Below are 18,460 nucleotides of genomic sequence, written 5' to 3' on the forward strand. Positions count from 1 at the left end.
AAATAGCCTATTAGTAGTTGGGGTGCCTGTGTGGCTCAGTCAAGCGTCCAACTCGATTTTAGCTCAGGTCATGATCTCAGGGTTTGTGAGTTCAAGCCCCACAACTGGCTCTGCGGTAACAGTGCGAAACCTGCTTGGGTTTCCGTCTCCCTCTCCTCTCTCTCTGCCTCTCCTCCGCTTGTTCTCTATCTCTCTCCCAAAACAAATTAAAAAAAAGAAAAGAAAAGAAAAAGTAGCCTACCCACTTTTGGGGAGTCAAAAATTATTCACGGATTTTTGTCTGTGTGGGGCAGCAAGGGGCAGTGTCAGCACCCTTAAATCCTGTGTTGTTCAATGGTCAACTGTATTTAGGTTTTTTTTAATGTTTATTTATTTTGAGAGAGAGATAGAGAGTGAGCAGGGGAGGGGCAGAGAGACAGGGAGAGAGAGAATTCCAACAGTGCAGAGCCCAACGCGGGGCTATGAGATCATGACCTGGGCCAAAATCAAGAGTTGAACGCTTAACTGACTGAGCCACCCAGGCACCCCTGTATTTGGTTTTTAAGTGTGATACAAATCTACTTATTTTAGTTTTAAGTGTGAGGCATAGATGTCACCCAGCCTTCTATCAGCAGGATCATGTATGCAGACACAGGGATCCGTGGATGTGGAAATCCAGGGGACCTCTTTCACTCTGACAGTGAGTCTTCTCTCCTGGTTTTCCTCCTGTTTCCTGGCCACCCAGGAAACTGTTCTTTCTGGGTCCTTTTCCTGTGTTTCTCCTTTGCATGTTACCCCACTTCTCTCTGTCTGCCCCACCTGTGTTATATCCCTTGTAGCAAGCACTGCACATTGCTGGTTCTTTTAATTTCCAGCATCACAGATATTTCCTGAACCATGTTAGGAATCAATCCGTGTGTACTGAATTAGTTAATATTTTGTAACGATCCTGACAGTAAAAGCACCTGGTCTATATAGGAGTCAATATTACACAACTTATACTTGTAGGAACCATACATACGGCCCTCTGTTTGGAGGCAGGGACTGTGTGGGACCGTCTCTGCCTTTGTGCCCTGACAACTTTGCATGTCCTTACTTGGGCCATGTAGGCAAAGCTAGACTGCAGGAACCTGAGTTTTGGCAGAACACCATGTGAATCCTCTTGGAGCAAGGGGAGCTATGCAGTCTAATGAGAAAATGCCACCAGGTAGTTTCACACCTGACTACCTATCTAGCCGGAGGCTGACACAAGTCATTCACCCATCCCTGGCTTCAGTCGAGTTTAGGCTTCTGAAAGTACATCTGTGGGCTACAAAGACACTCACTGCATTAGGGTACTGCTGTGAGCTTCTCACCAGCAGAGAGACCCAAGACCTACGGTGTCTGTCACTGAACAACTCTCATTCAGTATCTATTCCTGGGGGACTAAGGATGCAGGGTACTGACACTAAGGCAATCTTGCTTTCGCTGTGTCTGTAAGTAATAAACTGTCTGAAACCATTGGTCTCACTGTCATCTTACTAACCCAAGTCTGTGAGACTGTAAAAAGCCAATATAACAAATGTTGTAGTTAACCATGTGGTCCTGGTAGCATCTGCTGGGCTACTTAAGGATGACCTGACCACATGACAGACTCTGGTTTTGAGTTGTGTGGGTTGCCTGATCAAATACTGACTTATTTTATTTTTGGCATCACACATAAGAAGGAATGCATTTTTTAGCACATGCCATTACTTAGATCAGCCTTGTCAGACCTCAGTTATTTACAAACACACTTTAGATTGGATGCCATGTCTGACATCGTTGACGTTGCTATTTCATCACTATATTTATTTAAATTAAATAAACTGCTGCAAAACAGTATGGATGTTCCTTAAAAAATTAAAAATAGAAAAACCATATGATCCAATACTTCTAGTACTGGGCATTTACCCAAATGTCATAAAAACACTAATTTTTGCATAGTTTATTGCATGATTTAGAATAGACAAGATATGTAAGCAACCTAAGTGTCCATTGATGTGGTACACAGTCACATGCACACACACACACACACACACACACGCACACGAACACACACTGGGATATGATGTGGCCATAAAAAAGAAACAGGTCTTGTCATTTGTGACAATATGGATGGAGCTAGAGATGTAGAGAGCATTAGGCTAAGTGAAATAAGTCAAATACCATTTGAGTTCACTTATATGTGTGGAATCTAAAAAAACCTACAAATCAATAAACAAAAACCATAATTATACCTATAAATACAGAGAACAAAGTGATGGTTGCCAGAGAGAAGGGGTATAATGGGAGGGGCAAAATGGGTGAAATGATGTGGGAAAACAGGCTTTCAGTTATGGAATGAATAAGCCAGGAGAATAAACAGCACAGCATAAAGAATGCAGTCAATGATGTGGTAATAGCGTTGTATGGTGACAGATGGTAGCTACCCTTGTGGTGAGCATAGCATAAGATATAGAGAAGTTGAATCATTATGTTGTACACCTGAAGGTAATTGTAACATTGAGCTATACTCAAATAAAAAAAGTAATTAAAACAAGCAAATCAAATAAGTTTCTAGCTCAAATCATTTAAAAAGTTAGCTTTGTATCCCTACTTGAAATTCAAAATATGTGTCTCTTACTAGAGATATAATTGTAATGGTAAATAACATAAAAACTATTTGAAAGTTTAAATGAAAGGAATGTAATAAGCCACATCCATTTACAATATAATGCCTATTTCATATATGTTATCTCATTGATTCCTCACAGCAATCATTTAGTGTATTGTCATTTCTACTTTGGATATGAGGAAATGGTCCCAGTGGATGTAAATACTTTTCCCACCATCACACAGTGTGTGTTAGAGGCAGGACTGAACTCCATTGCTATTTTCATGCCTTAGCCTATAGGGAAACAGTAGGCAGTCCCCCTGGTTCCTTTTTCTTTCCTTTTACCTGTGCCCTAGTATATTCATCCAGCTCCACAACCTAGAGAACTCCCACATATTTTGTGGCAAAGCAGAACACCCCAACTTAAGTCTCACTTTTAATTTGAACCTTAGACTATCAGTCTTTTTCACCAGGAAATATTTTAAAACTCTGTGAGTACACAATTGTTGCTTGTAATCTACTGCCATTCCGTAAGGATGGTGAATTCTGAGTATATCCCTTAGTTGCAGAAATATTTTTTGGATGTGAGGATGCAAATAGGAGCTCACAGATGTAACTCTTGCATTGTGTACAGTAATAGGGGTGTAAGGTACAGCCAGGCTTCTGTATTGTTAGGGTGATAGAGATGTATGTAGAGAGAAACAGGGATTTGTGGCTTCTCTGATCATGCCATTGTTTATTTTTGGAATTTTACTACAGTTACTAATTTTACTTTTTTAACTTTTTAAATTCCAAATAGTTAACATGCAGTTTAATATTAGTTGTAGGTGTACAATATAGTGATTCAACCCTTCCATACATCAACCAGTGCTCATCACAACAGCACGCCTTTATCTCCATCACCTATTTAACTCACCCCTCAACCTGCCTCCCCTCTGGTAGCCATCAGTTTGCTCTTTGTAGTTAAGTGTCTGTTTCCTGGCTTGACTACCTCTATTTTCTCCCTATGATCATGTGTCTTGTTTCTTAAATTCCACATAGGAGTGAAATCATATGATTTTTGTCTTTCTCTGGCTTATTTTGCTTAGCATAATACTCTCTAGCTCCATCCACATCGTTGCAAATGGCAGGGTTTGATTAGTTTTTATGGCTGAGTAATGTTCCATTATATATAATATATATACATATATATATATATATATATATATATATATATATAATCTCCTCTATATTAAAACAAATTTTTAAAATGTTTGTATTTGAGAGAAAGACAGAGAAAGTGAGAAAGTGGGGGAGGGGCAGAGAGAGCCAGAGACAGAATCTGAAGCAGGATCCAAGCTCTGAGCTGTCGACACAGAGCCCGATGTGGGGATCGAACCCACGAGCTGTGAGATCCTGACCTGAGCCGAAGTTGGACACTTAACTTACTGAGACACCCAGTACCCCTATACTACATCTTTATCCATTCATCATCAGTTGATGGACACTTGGGCTGTTGCCATTGCTTGGGTATAGCAAATAATGCTGCTATACACATCGGGGTGCATGTATCCCTTTGAATTGGTATTTTTGTATTCTTTCGGTAAATACCTAGTAGTACAATTGCTGGACAATAGGGTACTTCTACTTTTCACTTTTTGAGGGGCCTCTGTAGTGTTCTCCAGAGTAGCTGCACCAGTTTGCATTCCTACCAAGAGTGCAAGAGGGTTTCCCTTTCTCCACATCCTTGCCAACACCTGTTGCTCCTTCTGCTGCAGTAGACATGATACTCTTGTTTAAACCCCACCCCCCCAAGTGACTTCACCAAAAGATTGCTACAACTGATACATGAATTTAATAAAGTCACAGGATGCAAAAATCAACATACAGAAACCTGTTGCATTTCTATGCAGCAATAGGGAAGCAGCAGAATGGGAAATTAAGGAATCAATCCCATTTACAATTGCACTAAAAACAATCAGATACCTAGGAATAAATCTAACCAGAGAGGTGAAATACTTGTAGCACTCTGAAGACTAAAACACTGATGAAAGACATTGAAGATGATACAAAGAAATGGAAAGACATTCCATGCTCGTGGATTGGAAGAACAAATATTGATAAACCGTCAAAACTACGCAAAGTGATCTACACATTTAATGCAATCCCTATCAACATACTGCCAGCATTTGTCACAGACCTAAAACTGGTAGGGAGCCACAAAAGACCCAGAATAGCCAAAGCAACCTTGAAAAAGCAAAGCAAACCTGGAGGCATCACTATTTGGGACATAAAATTATATTACAAAGCTGTAGTGATCAAAACAGTATGGTACTGCCACCAAAATAGACACATAGATCAATGGAACGGAATAAAATACCCACGAATATATGGTCACAAAGGAACCCACAAAGGAACCCACAAATATATGGTCAATTCATTTTTGACAAAGCAGGAAAGAATATCCACGAGGAAAAAGACAGGCTCCTTAACAAATGGTTAGGAAAGCTGGACAACAGCATGCAGAAGAATGAAACTGGACCAGTTTCTTACACCATACACAAAAATGAAATACAAACAGAGAGGGAGGCAAACCATAGGGACTCTTAAATACAGAGAATAAACAGGGTTGCTGGAGGGGTGGGTGGGTGGGAGGATGGGTTAAATGGGTGATGGGCATTAAGGAGGGCACTTCTCAGCATGAGCACTGGGTGTCACATGGGGGAGATGAATCACTGGGTTCTACTCCTGAAGCTAAGACTATACTGTATATTATCTAGCTTGTATTTAAATAAATTAAAAAAAATTAATTCAAAATGGATCAAAGGCCTAAATGTGAGACCCAAAACCATCAACATCCTAGAGGAGAACACAGGCAGTAACCTCTTTGACATCTGCTGTAGCAACTTCTTTCTAGATATGTCTCCTGAGGCAAGGGAAACAAAAGCAAAAATAAACCACTGGGACTTCATCAAAATAAACACCTTCTGCACAGGGAAGGAAGCCATTAACAAAACTAAAAGGCAACCTACAGAATGGGAGAAGATATTTGCAAATGACATTTCTGATAATGGGTTAGTATCCAAAATATAGAAAGAATTTATAAAACTCAACACCCAAAAAAACATATAACCCAATTTAAAACATGGGCAGAAGACATGAATAGACACTTCTGTAAAGAAGACCTCCAAATTGCCAACAGACACACGAAAAGATGCTCAACATCACTCATCAAATACAAGTCTATACAAATACAAAATACAAAACTATAATGAGATATCACCTCACACCTGTAAGAATGGCTAATATCCCTGCCATTAAATAACTTTTGAAGAAAGAAGTTTTGCAGGAGATCTGTGTTTTTTCTGCCATGGGGCCTGTGACATCATTCTTTGACTTTGGATAAACTGTTCCAAATAGCTTTGGTGTTGTAGTTATTATATTACAGCACAGTAAAATAAGTATGCTCTTAGTTTAAAATTTTAAAAGTTTTTTTTTGTATCAATGAAATCATCTGGAAAACCATGTGAAGTCTGTGTGCCACATTTTGTGAAACCTTTCCTTCAAAAGGACAAAGCCCTTCATGTCAAACATTATAAAATTACTATACATTTTTATGAAAACGTCAGATTGCATCGTCATCATGTACACCATCAGTTTTCCTGGCCAACATTTCCAGATGTATTTACTTTGAGGATGACCAAGGGCTTCTTAGAACTGAATCCCGAAATCTACTGCTTATTAGAGTCAAAAGTAAGTTGTGGGTACACTCTGACACACCTTTTTGTGAAGATTAAATGAAGTTATACATGTATGGAACCTAGGAGAAAGAAGACACTGACATATAGTATACATGCTATCAATAGAGGAGTTTTTATAGTAACTCATTCTTTAAAAACTCAATAAATGGATCTATTGTCCTAAGTGCACACAATCAGTGGATGGCCAGCTATTCACAATTATAAAGCACAGATCAAAATTATCTAGTTAACAGAGCCATGACTTTTAACTTTCTGGGAATAGAAGATTAATAACAGCATAGAAACTGGAGGAGGTAGCTTTCGGAGTGATGGCATCATTAGAGGCATCTTGCAGGGAAGATGGGCACCTCACCAAATTTGAAATGATGCGGATCTGGAGGTTCCCCGCCATTTAGGTAGGGTCCAATTTCCAAGAAAGATGCAATCCAGAGACAGCTGAACATGGGAAACTCTAGTCCAACATTACTCACAGCCTTTCAGGGTCTTCAGATCCAGAGGATAGAAAAAGAGGTCTTACATACCAATAAATTTTATGAAGCCAGTATATCCTTGATACTAAAATCCAAGAGTGTATACGAAATAAAAGTAGATGCTAATGTCACTCATGAAGATATTAATACAAATTCTAACCTAATTAATATGATGTAGGTTATTCAGAAAGATCATAGATCATGAACATTCCCTCCCAGTAGTGTATGGTTGATTTAAACATAGGAAAATATTAGGGCGCCTAAGTGGTTCAGTCGGTTAAGCGCCAGACTTCAACTCAGGTCACGATCTCACGGTTTGTGGGTTTGAACCCCACGTCAGACTCTGTGCTGACAGCTCAGAGCCTGGATCCTGCTTCAGATTCTGTGTCTCACTGTGTCCCTGCAACTTCTCGGCTGACGCTCTCTGTCTCTCTCTCAAAACTAAATAAACATAAAAAAAAATTAAACATAGGAAAATATGTATGAAACTCATTACGTTAACAGATTCATGGAAGAAAACTGCTACAATCATCTCAATAAATGTTCTACAAGTGTTTGATGAAAGTCAACATATATTCAATAGAAATGTTGTTAGGAAACTAACCTAAGAATGGAACTTCTTTTATGTCACAGTAAATATAGTCAAATGCTAAAAATTTCCTAATTCCTATCAGAAGTAAGACAAGGATGTCCATTATTTACCAATACTTTCCAACACTGTACTGGGTGGGTCTGTCCAATATTGTGAAATAAGAAAGCAAAGAGGGGGGATAATGTTTAAAACAGCAGGAACAAACTGTTAGTATTCAAAGATGATAGAATTGTGTACGTTGAAGCTCATAATGGATGTTGACATACACCTCTGGCATTAAATCCTATGTAGCAAGGCTTCTGGAGAGAGTATCGATGTACAGATATATCTGCACTTACCAGCTCAATCAGAATATAAAATTTCAAAAAATGACACAATTTTCAATAGCATCTAATACTTAGAGTAAGTTTAACAAAGGTTTGAAAGAGTCTTTGGAGAAAGTTGTAAGATTTTATTGAGGGATTTTTAACAGTGAAGTGTCCTTCCTACATGAGAGCAGTTTGCATGGTTTCAGCTTCTTCTTGCTTACACTTTCGGTTGTCCTTCACCTGTAAGACAGACACAGAGTTGGAAACATTACTCAGCAGAATTTATTTACATTAAATTAATGATATACAGAGGACACTATAGTTTTTATTTTATAAGATAGAATTCCGGGGCGCCTGGGTGGCGCAGTCGGTTGAGCGTCCGACTTCAGCCAGGTCACGATCTCGCAGTCCGGGAGTTCGAGCCCCGCGTCGGGCTCTGGGCTGATGGCTCAGGGCCTGGAGCCTGTTTCCGATTCTGTGTCTCCCTCTCTCTCTGCCCCTCCCCCCGTTCATGCTCTGTCTCTCTCTGTCTCAGAAATAAATAAACGCTGGGAAAAAAAAAATTAAAAAAAAAAAAAAAGATAGAATTCCAAGCATATGCTTTACCAACATTTTTTGGAACATACCACACTTTCTACAGGTACAAGAAAAGAAAAAAACACTTCAGGTTCAGAACAGATGAAATGAACCTATTGAAAGGTAGTTTCATTTTTTTCTCTTTATGTTTAGATTCAAGTTAGTTAACATCTAGTGTCGTACTGGTTTCAGGAGTAGAATTTAGGGATTCATCGCTTACATGTAACACCCATGCACTCTCCCTACTTGATGTGCCACAGAAACCAGAAACTAGACTATCTCTTGCCATTTTATCACTCAGTCATTTGAGCCTTCATTGGGGAAAGGTTTCAAAAGGCACATGTTTCGTAAGAGCCACAATAATTTAGAGTCTGACAAAATTTAAGAACAGGTATCCAGGTCTCCATAGAGAAAAACCAACATCAAGCAGTGTGTTTTCTTGTTCTCAGTAGCAATGAAATCTCAACTCAGATGTTAAAATTTGACCAAAGATGTTATCTGATGACAAATAAATCATACAAAATGGAAGATTTTTGTATTCCATGTATATTATCCAACAGAACCACAGAATACAAAAATCAGCAATAAAAACTGACTGCAATATATCTGGTTTGAAATCACTAAATATATGAGCCAAGATGCATTCAGAAGTGAAGGGATTCTCCCAGAATCACACAACTTATGTTAGAGCTGGTATTAGAACCTACTTCAGTGCCTCAGCATATTTCATACAAACTGGTATTTACTCCAAATGCATTTTTTGGTTTTTAAAAGAGGAAATTATAGAAGATTCTGAATTTAAGTAGCCATCGGTTAAAGTATTTACAGTGTATTTTATTTATTTTTTAAAGTTTATTTCCTTATTTTGAGAGAGTGAGAGAGAGAGACAGCACAAATGGGAGAGGGACAGAGAGAGAGGGAGAGAGAGAGAGTCCCAAGCAGGCTCCATGCTGTCCGCACAGACCCCAACGTGGGGCTCAATCTCACAAACTGTGAGTCCATGACCTGAGCCAAATCAAGAGTCAGATGCTTAACTGAGCCACCCAGGCACCCCAGTATTTACACTTTATAAAAAAGGAAATGGTTTCATTTTTTATTATTTAAGAAGGCTCTGACCCAATTTAAGTCTACATCTGATAGGGTATAAGTCAGGCAGTCAGGAAATTAGGGTCTGAACTACTTATGAAAGTTACCTTTATGTGTAAACTCTGTCATTAAAGTATCAATAAAGTCATATCTACATAAGTAAAGATATAATATTCAGGAAAATATCTGCATACTTTGCATTCTCAATGGATAACATATCTGCTTCAGGCATCTTCACGGGCTCCAGTGTTGGGACATCCGCCCCCTTCACATCACTGTCATCTTCACTTTTGCCCCCAGTCTTTGGCACAGGCAGTTCCTGGATACCAGATTCCAGGTCAGGGCCTTACAAAAAAAAAAAAAAAAGATAATCAACTTAAGGAGTAAACATAAAATATAAAGAAAGAAGTGATAATATGTATTCTTGCCATTATATGAAATACAAGCCTGTAGACTTAGGGTAACAAAAAAAGCGATGGAAAGATGGACTTCCCATTTTTCTGTAATATGAAACCTTACTTCAAATAACAATCTAAAGAGAAACCACACTAAATCTACATTTGCATTACATTACCACAGTGTACTAAGAATAGAGAGCATCAGCTAAGAAATCTTAAATGTACACCATGCACAGGATTTTTTTTAAGTTTATTTATTTATTTAGACAGAGAATGATCAGAGGAGGGACACACAGAGGGAGATAGAAGAGTATCACAAACAGGCTCTGCACTCCTGGTGCACAGCTGGATGCGGGGCTCAAGCTCACGAACCCCGATATCATGACCTGAGGCAAAATCTAGAGTGTGACACCTGACTGAGTGAACCACCCAGGCACCCTGCACCATGGATAGGATTTTAATGAAAATTAAAATTTAATTTCCTGAACAATTAGCTGAGTGCATTTGTGGGCCTATGACAAATCCTACACTAGTGACATACATCTCCTATTGGAGCAACCTGAAAGCTATTTTGTGAAATTTAACTAGTTAGATTTAGGGGCAAAGTCTCTCTCTATAACTTATGATAAATGAATCATGCAGAGAACCAAGTATCAAAAATAACAGCAAAATATTAGTGACTTATAGTCAAACTTCTGTCTTACAGTGAGAATAAAGGGAGCAGGGTGGAAAGAAATTAATGGACTTTGTCATCACTCCTATTGTAGAAACCTCTTACCAGTGAATTCCTAAAATAATCCATGGCCTGAATGATGTCAATAATTCCATACAAGTATCTGATGAAAATACTTTCCTTGGAAGCTGGTAATTTCCGTTTCATGATCATTTTAAGATACTTTTGATTTTCCTAATCATAAGTTGTTAAACACCTCCTAAAGCCACTTAAAAATCACACTAATATAGTTTACCTATATGCCAGTCTCCCAAATTATACAGCGTTTCCCAAATGTACCATATCAAATGATTAAGCAAAGGAAATGGTGGCTCTCATTCCTTGAGCCTTTTTCTGGAGTCTATCTCTTGCTCCACTGAACTTCATTTCTTCCTGTGCCTGTACTACGCTATTTTACAGTACAGACACATTTGAGTATTAAGCATTTTATACAAAAGCATTCACATTTTGGTATAACAACACAGATGGTAGGAAGTACAAAAACCGTGTAATGAAATATGAGTTATGTCTCCATGTGTCAAGCAGTCTTTGGCAAGCCACAATCCCCGAACCTTAGTTTTCTTATTTATAAAATGAGGCTACCATCCCTATGCAAATCTTCTTTATTCCTGATGTTATAAGATATGCTGTCTCGGCCCTCTGCACACACTGTTAAAACCAGCTTACACTTTTGATGCAGGGAAGGAAAAGGCCAGGCAAAAATGTTCTAAGAAGAACAAATTCAACTAGTGAAAAAATGTATACTTTTGTAGTAAACAGTTTCCTCTGATTTAGAACAGACTGCATGTTCAAGCAGATTAAATCTTGAAGAAAAAGGGGAAATTCGTTAGAGTGAATACAGCTGAAAACTCTATTCACATTTTGAAACAATTTTCAGGAAATGGCTGAGATTCTCTTCTAAGGTTTTGTTTTGTCCTGTTACGTCATAATGCGTGATGCAAAAATATACCCTGTGCCCCCATAAGCATTCTTTTTCCCTTTCTCTTCACCTTCATCCAGAGGTGCTTCTTCAACTGCTTTCTCTCGCTCCGGCATAATATCCTGACACTCAGTGGGTGCCTCCTTTTGTTGAGGTTGCTCATCACTGGGCTGCTGGGCCTAGGGTATGTGTGTGTGTGTAAACAAAAAGTTGCATTAATGTATGCCAATAATATAAACCTATGTTATGCATTTTATGTCAAATAATAAATAAGTATAAAAACACTTATAAAATATAATTCTATATTGTATTCCTAAAAATTACATGGCCATTTATATACACATACATATAATGGAACATTAGTCATCAAAAGGTATTAAAATCTTGCCATTTGCAACAATGTGGATGATGCTAGAATGTATTATGCTAAGTGAAAGAAGTCAATCAGAGGAAAGCAAGTACCCTATGATTTCACTCATATGTGGAATTTAATTAAAAAACAGAGGAACATATGGGAAGGGAAGTAAAAATAAAGGAGAGGGGGAAACAAATCACAAGAGACTCGTAAGGATAGAGAACAAAGTGAGGCTTGATGGAGGTAGTTGGGTGGAAGATGGCACAGATGGGTGACAGGTGATAAGGAGGGCACTTGTGATGAGCGCTGGGTGTTGTACGTAAGTGATGAATCACTGAAGTCTACTCCTGAAGCCAATATTGCACTGTACGCTAAGTAAAATTTAAATTAAAAAAGAGTTACTCTTCCCACAGAGTGGCTATCCAGAAGAGGTACCCACAAGCACTTGGGAGGCTATTTTAAACTATGCTGGGATGGATAGTACAACTCATTGTTAGTAAGCATGACAAAGGAGTCATAGGGTATATTTACCCAGGGAACACAAGTATGGAATCCTTCTGGTTCAATGTTTTCTGCCCCTTCCCAGCAAAGAAACTTTTATCACTGTATCTGTACGTTTGTAGTTCAACAACATTTTCAGAGAAATAAACTGATGGTATAGAACATCAATTGCTGAAGTACTCACAGCCACAGGTGCAGCTGGCTGGTTAGCCTTGCCATCATCCTTTCTTTGTTTAGATTTAGATCTTGTTCTCACACACCCACTCATTTTTCACCCTGAAAGTAGAATATCAGTATTTGGAAAATGTATTCTAAAGGCTAGGTACACCACCTCCAAGGCATAACATTTTAATTTTTTTTTTACTTTGAAAATACTTTCAAAATCAACCTTGCGTAAGGATAGTGTACATGCTGTGGTCACACCAAATAAACGGGCTGCAAGATCATTCACATCGGCCAAACTGGCAGTCAAATCACCTTAAGGACAGGAGAAAACGCGAGGCTTAGTTTCACAGCTAGATTCCCCATCATAAAGGCATGTGAGAAAACAATGCTGGATATTTAAACCTGAGTCGCCATTGTTTTCACATTCCCAGTTACTGGGCCCATTTTACCCTCTTAAATAAGGTTTCCTTGGAACACAGAGAAGGTCTTAATCGTTTGCGTACTGCCTATGGCTGTCTTCCCACTACAAGGGCTCAAGGTGTCTAGTTTCGATATTGACCAGTGAGCCGGCTCCTCCCTTGACACCCTGCACAGTGCGATACAAATCTCCGGGACGCAGCTCCAACCTCACACCGTTCCCCGTTTCCAGCCCCACACACCGTTTTTTGTTTTTTGTTTTTTGTTTTAAGTAGACTTCACGGCCATCCTGGAGCCCAGGTGGGGCTCGAACTCACCACCCTGAGATCTAGACCTGACCTGAGATCCAGCGTCAGCCACTTTGCCTACTGACCGCACCCCCTCCCCCACCCCCACCCCCACCCCCGCCCACAGGCGCCCCTTCCAGACCTGTTCTGTACCGCCTGGCCGGCCTCCCACCCAGGGTCCCACTGAGGACTCACTCTGGCTTCAGTGCTCCGCCGGCAGTTCCAGGTGCTTGCAGGACTCAGATACCTCAAAGAACGCCCCCAAGACCCACCCTGTCTTCATCTCCCCCATCCTCGGCCGCCAGCTGTCCTCACTTGTCCCCGTCCCACCACCACGAGGACGAGGGCCATGGCGGCCGCGACGCCTGTGAGGAGAAGAACGCTAACTCCTAGCAACTTCCTCCTCCGAGGCCACAGACCTACCGTCCCGACCCGCCCGAGGCCCACTGGCACTCTCCTCACAGTCACTCACACTTAAAGTCCTGGAAGGACTGATTTGTGGACCTACCGGTTGAGGGCAGGCAGCCAGAAAGATCACAACACCGCCCACACCACCGCTTCTTCCTCGGCTCTGCTCACAGGACGCGTGGGCAGCAGGGCGCATGCTCAGCAACGGTCTTTCTTAATGGGCATGCGCAGGAAAGGCCTGGTACAACGTGTGTGCGTACTGACGTGGATATGTGCGTACTGACTGGGTGTATGCGTACTGACGTGGGTGTATGCAATGTTGGTGGACTTCTTCCCACGCCTGCAGCCAAGGCGTGGGAAGGCAGTGTCCGCAGAGTTCCCGACATGGTGAAGAGTGGCCTTTTTCCTCCTGCCCGAGCTCTCTTTTGCAACCAGATACTTTGGGGCCAGACAGTTACAAGTCACCGTTAGTGCTGAATGTTTCTCAGAAAGATATCTGTAACAAAAATAGATACTAAGTACTTTAATACTCTTTTTATACATGCTTTGATCAATCATTCCCTTCCATGCTTCTGGATTTGCTGTCATACTTGAGTGAATTTGCTCTCCTCTGTATAATAAATACATTAACAACTGTTTTCTTTACCTTTTTTGCTTGTGTTACTGCACATTGAAACCTGTAGTTTGGTAACTGATTTCTCTAAGTACCTGTGGTCCTTCAATCAGTGCACATTTCAGAAGTTTCTATCGATATTGGTCCTGGGGTTTAAGCTCAGTCCACTGGTTCATTACGTTCAGTAATGGTGACTATGCTCGACTTGATAGGTAAAGCTGACTTTACTGGATAACTCTGTCAGGGAAAACACTACCTGGACAGGGTCTTAGCAGAGTCTTTGAGGTGGCCGGACAGGAGAGATACGTACTCAAATTGTGAAGTCGGAGTGGAACAATTCTTTCAACGTCGGGGGAGGTTGTGATGAAGACTGAGTAAAAATAGGGCTAAAATGGTGTAGGTTTGGTGGACACAGCAAGGCAAGAATATTAAGTCGAAAGTTTCAAATTCCTTATGGTTGAAAAATGTCATTTGGCACTTTTTACTGAAGAGTTGATGGATCTTTCAGTTAGTTCCTGGAATGGACAATAGAGTTGTTTTCAACTTTTATTTTCCTAGGCAAGAGATTTTTGTGACAGCAACGTTATGTTGATGTAGCTCATGGTGAGAAGGAAATCTGGGAAGGGCAGATAAAAAAAGGGGGCCAGCTAGATGTCCGAGACCAGATTTTCCCTTGCATGCTTTTGTCTTCTGTCATCTTGCTTACCTCCTGCATCTGTCAAGTTCCCGTGTAGCACAATCAATAAGTGCACCCCCCTTTTTTCCCCTTAAACCCCTACAATCCCACACATAAAAGAAGGCCAGACCTAGGGTTCAGGGCTAAGCCTTCTGACCTGATTCCACTGGGCCGGCACTGGTGCAGAATAAATAGTCTTTTCCAATCCCCCGAGTGCGTGTCGCTTGTCTCTTCCTGGCCACCAAGTATTTGCTGTAACATTTTTGGTGCATTGGTCAGGAAGCCCACAGCCGCGCTTGCCCCTTGAGTCACCATTGTCAGAGGCCAGCAAAAAGGCCACTCTTCTTGGGCCCCTGTGACAGAAAGGAAGGCATGCCACCGGTGATTTCACTGGATCCCCCCACCCCCACCCCTCGCAGGGCCCGACAGTATTTGGCCACCACTTCGCTGAACGGACTCCAGGGGGAATAGGAAAATTCTGCCAGGATGGGACATCAGATTGGGTAAATGTCCCCGGGGACCTAGGACGGAATTCAGGACTGCCCTAGAGGCGGAAGGGGAGCTTGATCACCTCCCTGGTGATATAGTCTCCACATAGGACAGGGAAATCCTGGGTGGAAATCTGTAATCTGTCTAAATGTGTGTGTGAGTGCCTGTGCTCCACGTTTTCGGCTATGGAGCCTGAGTGGGTCCTACCCTGAGATTCCGTGAAAACCTCATATGGCTCAAGGCAGAATCAGGTCAGCAGAGGCCTGATACAAGTCTGGGGTTTATACTGACCTGCCAATGCTAAGAGGTGTCTAAATCCCCCTGAGAGGAGAGGCCGGGTGGACAAAATGACCTCTTCCCTCATGCTTGTCCTGCGACAGTGTTCATTGGGAGGGACCCATGTAGGATACCAGGATGGGGAGAATTCCTCAAAACCAACTGTTAGAGCCAACGGTCTCTGGTCAGTCTACCTCAGAACGGGGACCTTAAGAAATATTCCCCAGCAGCTGCCCAAACTCACTTTGTTTCAGGGAAATTCCCTGTCTGCTCCAGACTGACATGGACTGCCTAATTCCACTAGTGGAAAACAAAACAAAACTTTTATTCTATCTAGATTTGCTGAAGGTCAGATAAGCTCATGTTATCTCTGTTCCAGTTTGTTAGCAAAAGAATAACTTAAATAATGGTTAATGTTGTCTGTCTCATAGTTTTCATGGGTAATTGTTAAAATAGCTTTCAAAGTCTTTGGTGACCTAAAACGTTAAAGTTTTACTTGCATGATTAATTAAGATTAAATTCATTGTATGTCTAATGAGATAAAAGGCAAAAGCACTAATTACTAGATGTGGGTTTGTGCTTTTGACTTGTTGCAGAAAAACTAAGGATATTTGGGTCTGTTAAAAAAAACATGTTTTGTGCTTAATTGATTCATAAGTTTGACATCTAAGGAATCCTGATGTAACAGACAGTTCACAATTGATTACTACTGAGTTTTCCCTGGAGACTAAGGTTTCTAAGAGTTAAAATTCTGCTAAATGTAATTAAGACTGATGGAAATAAAAAAAACAACTCCGTATGTAAAAAAAAGATGGGTATGTAAGAAAAATATAAGGAATGGAAATACATTTTTGTGAAAGGTAAAAGAAAGTAATTTTGTCCTCAATGAGACTGGCTATTTGGAGACAAATGGCTTGGGACAAAATCTGAATACAAAGGAAAGTTTAGAAGGTTCATGAGGGAAATCTTTAAAAGGAAATTTTAGGGGCGCCTGGGTGGCTCAGTCGGTTGGACGGCCGACTTTGGCTCAGGTCACGATCTCGCGGCCCGTGAGTTCGAGCCCCGCGTCGGGCTCTGTGCTGACAGCTCGGAGCCTGGAGCCTGTTTCAGATTCTGTGTCTCCCTCTCTCTGACCCTCCCCCATTCATGCTCTGTCTCTCCCTGTCTCAAAAATAAATAAAACATTTAAAAAAATAAAATAAAAAATAAAAAAATAAATAAAAGGAAATTTTATATTAAATGGATTTTAAATATACACTGGTTTAAGATTTTTAAAAAATCGAGATACATGTAAGTACTGTAAGGTGGATCCTGATTTAATGGCAACCCTTTCTGGAGGGGAAACAATTAAGGGCCCCTTACCTGTATCCAAAGCAGACCTAGAGAAGGAGGAAAGGAAGTCTTCCACCTCCACCTCCTTGGGTCCTCAATCTATATAAAAAGTGCAGTTCTGCTCCCTACTGCCCACCTCATCTGGGCCCGCCCTGTAATATAACAGATATGTTTCCCTTATGAGAAGCTAGAACGCCAGAAGGAGAAACCTTTTACATTACAAAGTTTAAGACAGATAAAAGGAGAAGTAGATAAATTTTCTCATCGGATAAGTATATAGAGGTTTTTCAGAATATTACGTATGTTTTTGAGTTGACCTGGAAAAATATAATGCTTTTGTTAAATCAGACTCTTAATGAGACAGAAAATTGTGGGGTTCAGGCAGCAGCTAAGAGATATGGGGATGGGCAACTCATTAATTACCATGGGACTGGAGGTCCTATAGGGAACTTGCAACTCCCTAACTAGAACTCAGGCAGTTCTACCTCAAAATCCTAATTGGGAATATGACCATCTGATTGGGGAATGGTATTGCTGCCACTTCCAAGCTTGTATTTAAAAAAAAAAACATTAAAATATCTAAGACTCAGCCCCTAAATTATACAAAATTAGCCACTATTTTACAAACACAGAATGAGAGCCCAATAGCCTTCCTACAGAGGTTGAAGGAGACCCTCATTAAATATCTGGCTATCTCCCTTGACACCCCTGAGGCTGAGATTATTTTATTATGTTTTATTTATTTTATTTCTTTAAATATGAAATTTACTGTCCAATTGGTTTCCATACAACACCAGTGTTCATCCCAACAGGTGCCCTCCTCAATGCCCATCACCCACTTTCCCCTCCCTCCCACCCCCCATCAACCCTCAGTTTGTTCTCAGTTTTTAAGAGTCTCTTATGGTTTGCCTCCCTCCCTCTCTACCTTTTTTTTACCCTTCCCCTCCCCCATGGTCTTCTGTTAAGTTTCTTGGGATCCACATAAGAATGAAAACATATGGTATCTGTCTTTCTCTGTATGACTTATTTCACTTAGCATAACACTCTCCAGTTCCATCCACGTTGCTACAAACGGCCATATTTCATTCTTTCTCATTGCCAAGTAGTATTCCATTGTGTATATAAACCACAACTTCTTTATCCATTCATCAATCCATGGACATTTAGGCTCTTTCCATAATTTGGCTATTGTTGTAAGTGCTGCTATAAACACTGGGGTACAAGAGCCACTATGCGTCAGCACTCCCGTATCCCATGGATAAATTCCTAGCAGTGCTATTACTGGGCCATAGGGTAGATCTATTTTAATTTTTTGAGGAACCTCCACACTATTTTCCAGAGTGGCTGCACCAGTTTGCATTCCCACCAAAAGTATAAGAGGGTTCCCATTTCTCCAAATCGTCTCCAGCATCTATAGTCTCCTGATTTGTTCATTTTAGCTACTCTGACTGGCAAGCGGTGATAGCTCAGTGTATTTTAAAAAATATGTATCAAAACCAGATAAACCAGGTTTTGATTTGTATTTC

At 40.5% G+C, this 18,460-nt stretch overlaps 1 protein-coding gene across 2 annotated transcripts; it reads right to left on the reverse strand.

Annotated features, from left to right (window-relative positions):
- Positions 1 to 7,831: 7,831 nt before the first annotated feature.
- Positions 7,832 to 13,714, reverse strand: LOC115507292 (P antigen family member 3-like). Of its 2 annotated transcripts, none has more exons than XM_030305586.1 (5): positions 13,649 to 13,714; positions 12,456 to 12,547; positions 11,486 to 11,594; positions 9,560 to 9,710; positions 7,832 to 7,943 (listed from the first exon to the last, which is right to left on the reverse strand). In XM_030305586.1, the coding sequence occupies exons 2-5, from the start codon at positions 12,537 to 12,539 to the stop codon at positions 7,940 to 7,942; spliced, it is 348 nt and encodes a 115-aa protein (XP_030161446.1). In that variant the 5' UTR covers positions 12,540 to 12,547; positions 13,649 to 13,714; the 3' UTR covers positions 7,832 to 7,939. The 2 variants fall into 2 exon arrangements, with proteins under 2 accessions (XP_030161446.1, XP_032448097.1); XM_032592206.1 differs by lacking the exon at positions 13,649 to 13,714 and adding an exon at positions 12,660 to 12,747.
- Between the last annotated feature and the right edge of the window lie 4,746 nt (positions 13,715 to 18,460).

Source organism: Lynx canadensis, chromosome X, assembly GCF_007474595.2.
Source record: "Lynx canadensis isolate LIC74 chromosome X, mLynCan4.pri.v2, whole genome shotgun sequence".
Taxonomy (NCBI): Eukaryota; Metazoa; Chordata; class Mammalia; order Carnivora; family Felidae; genus Lynx; species Lynx canadensis.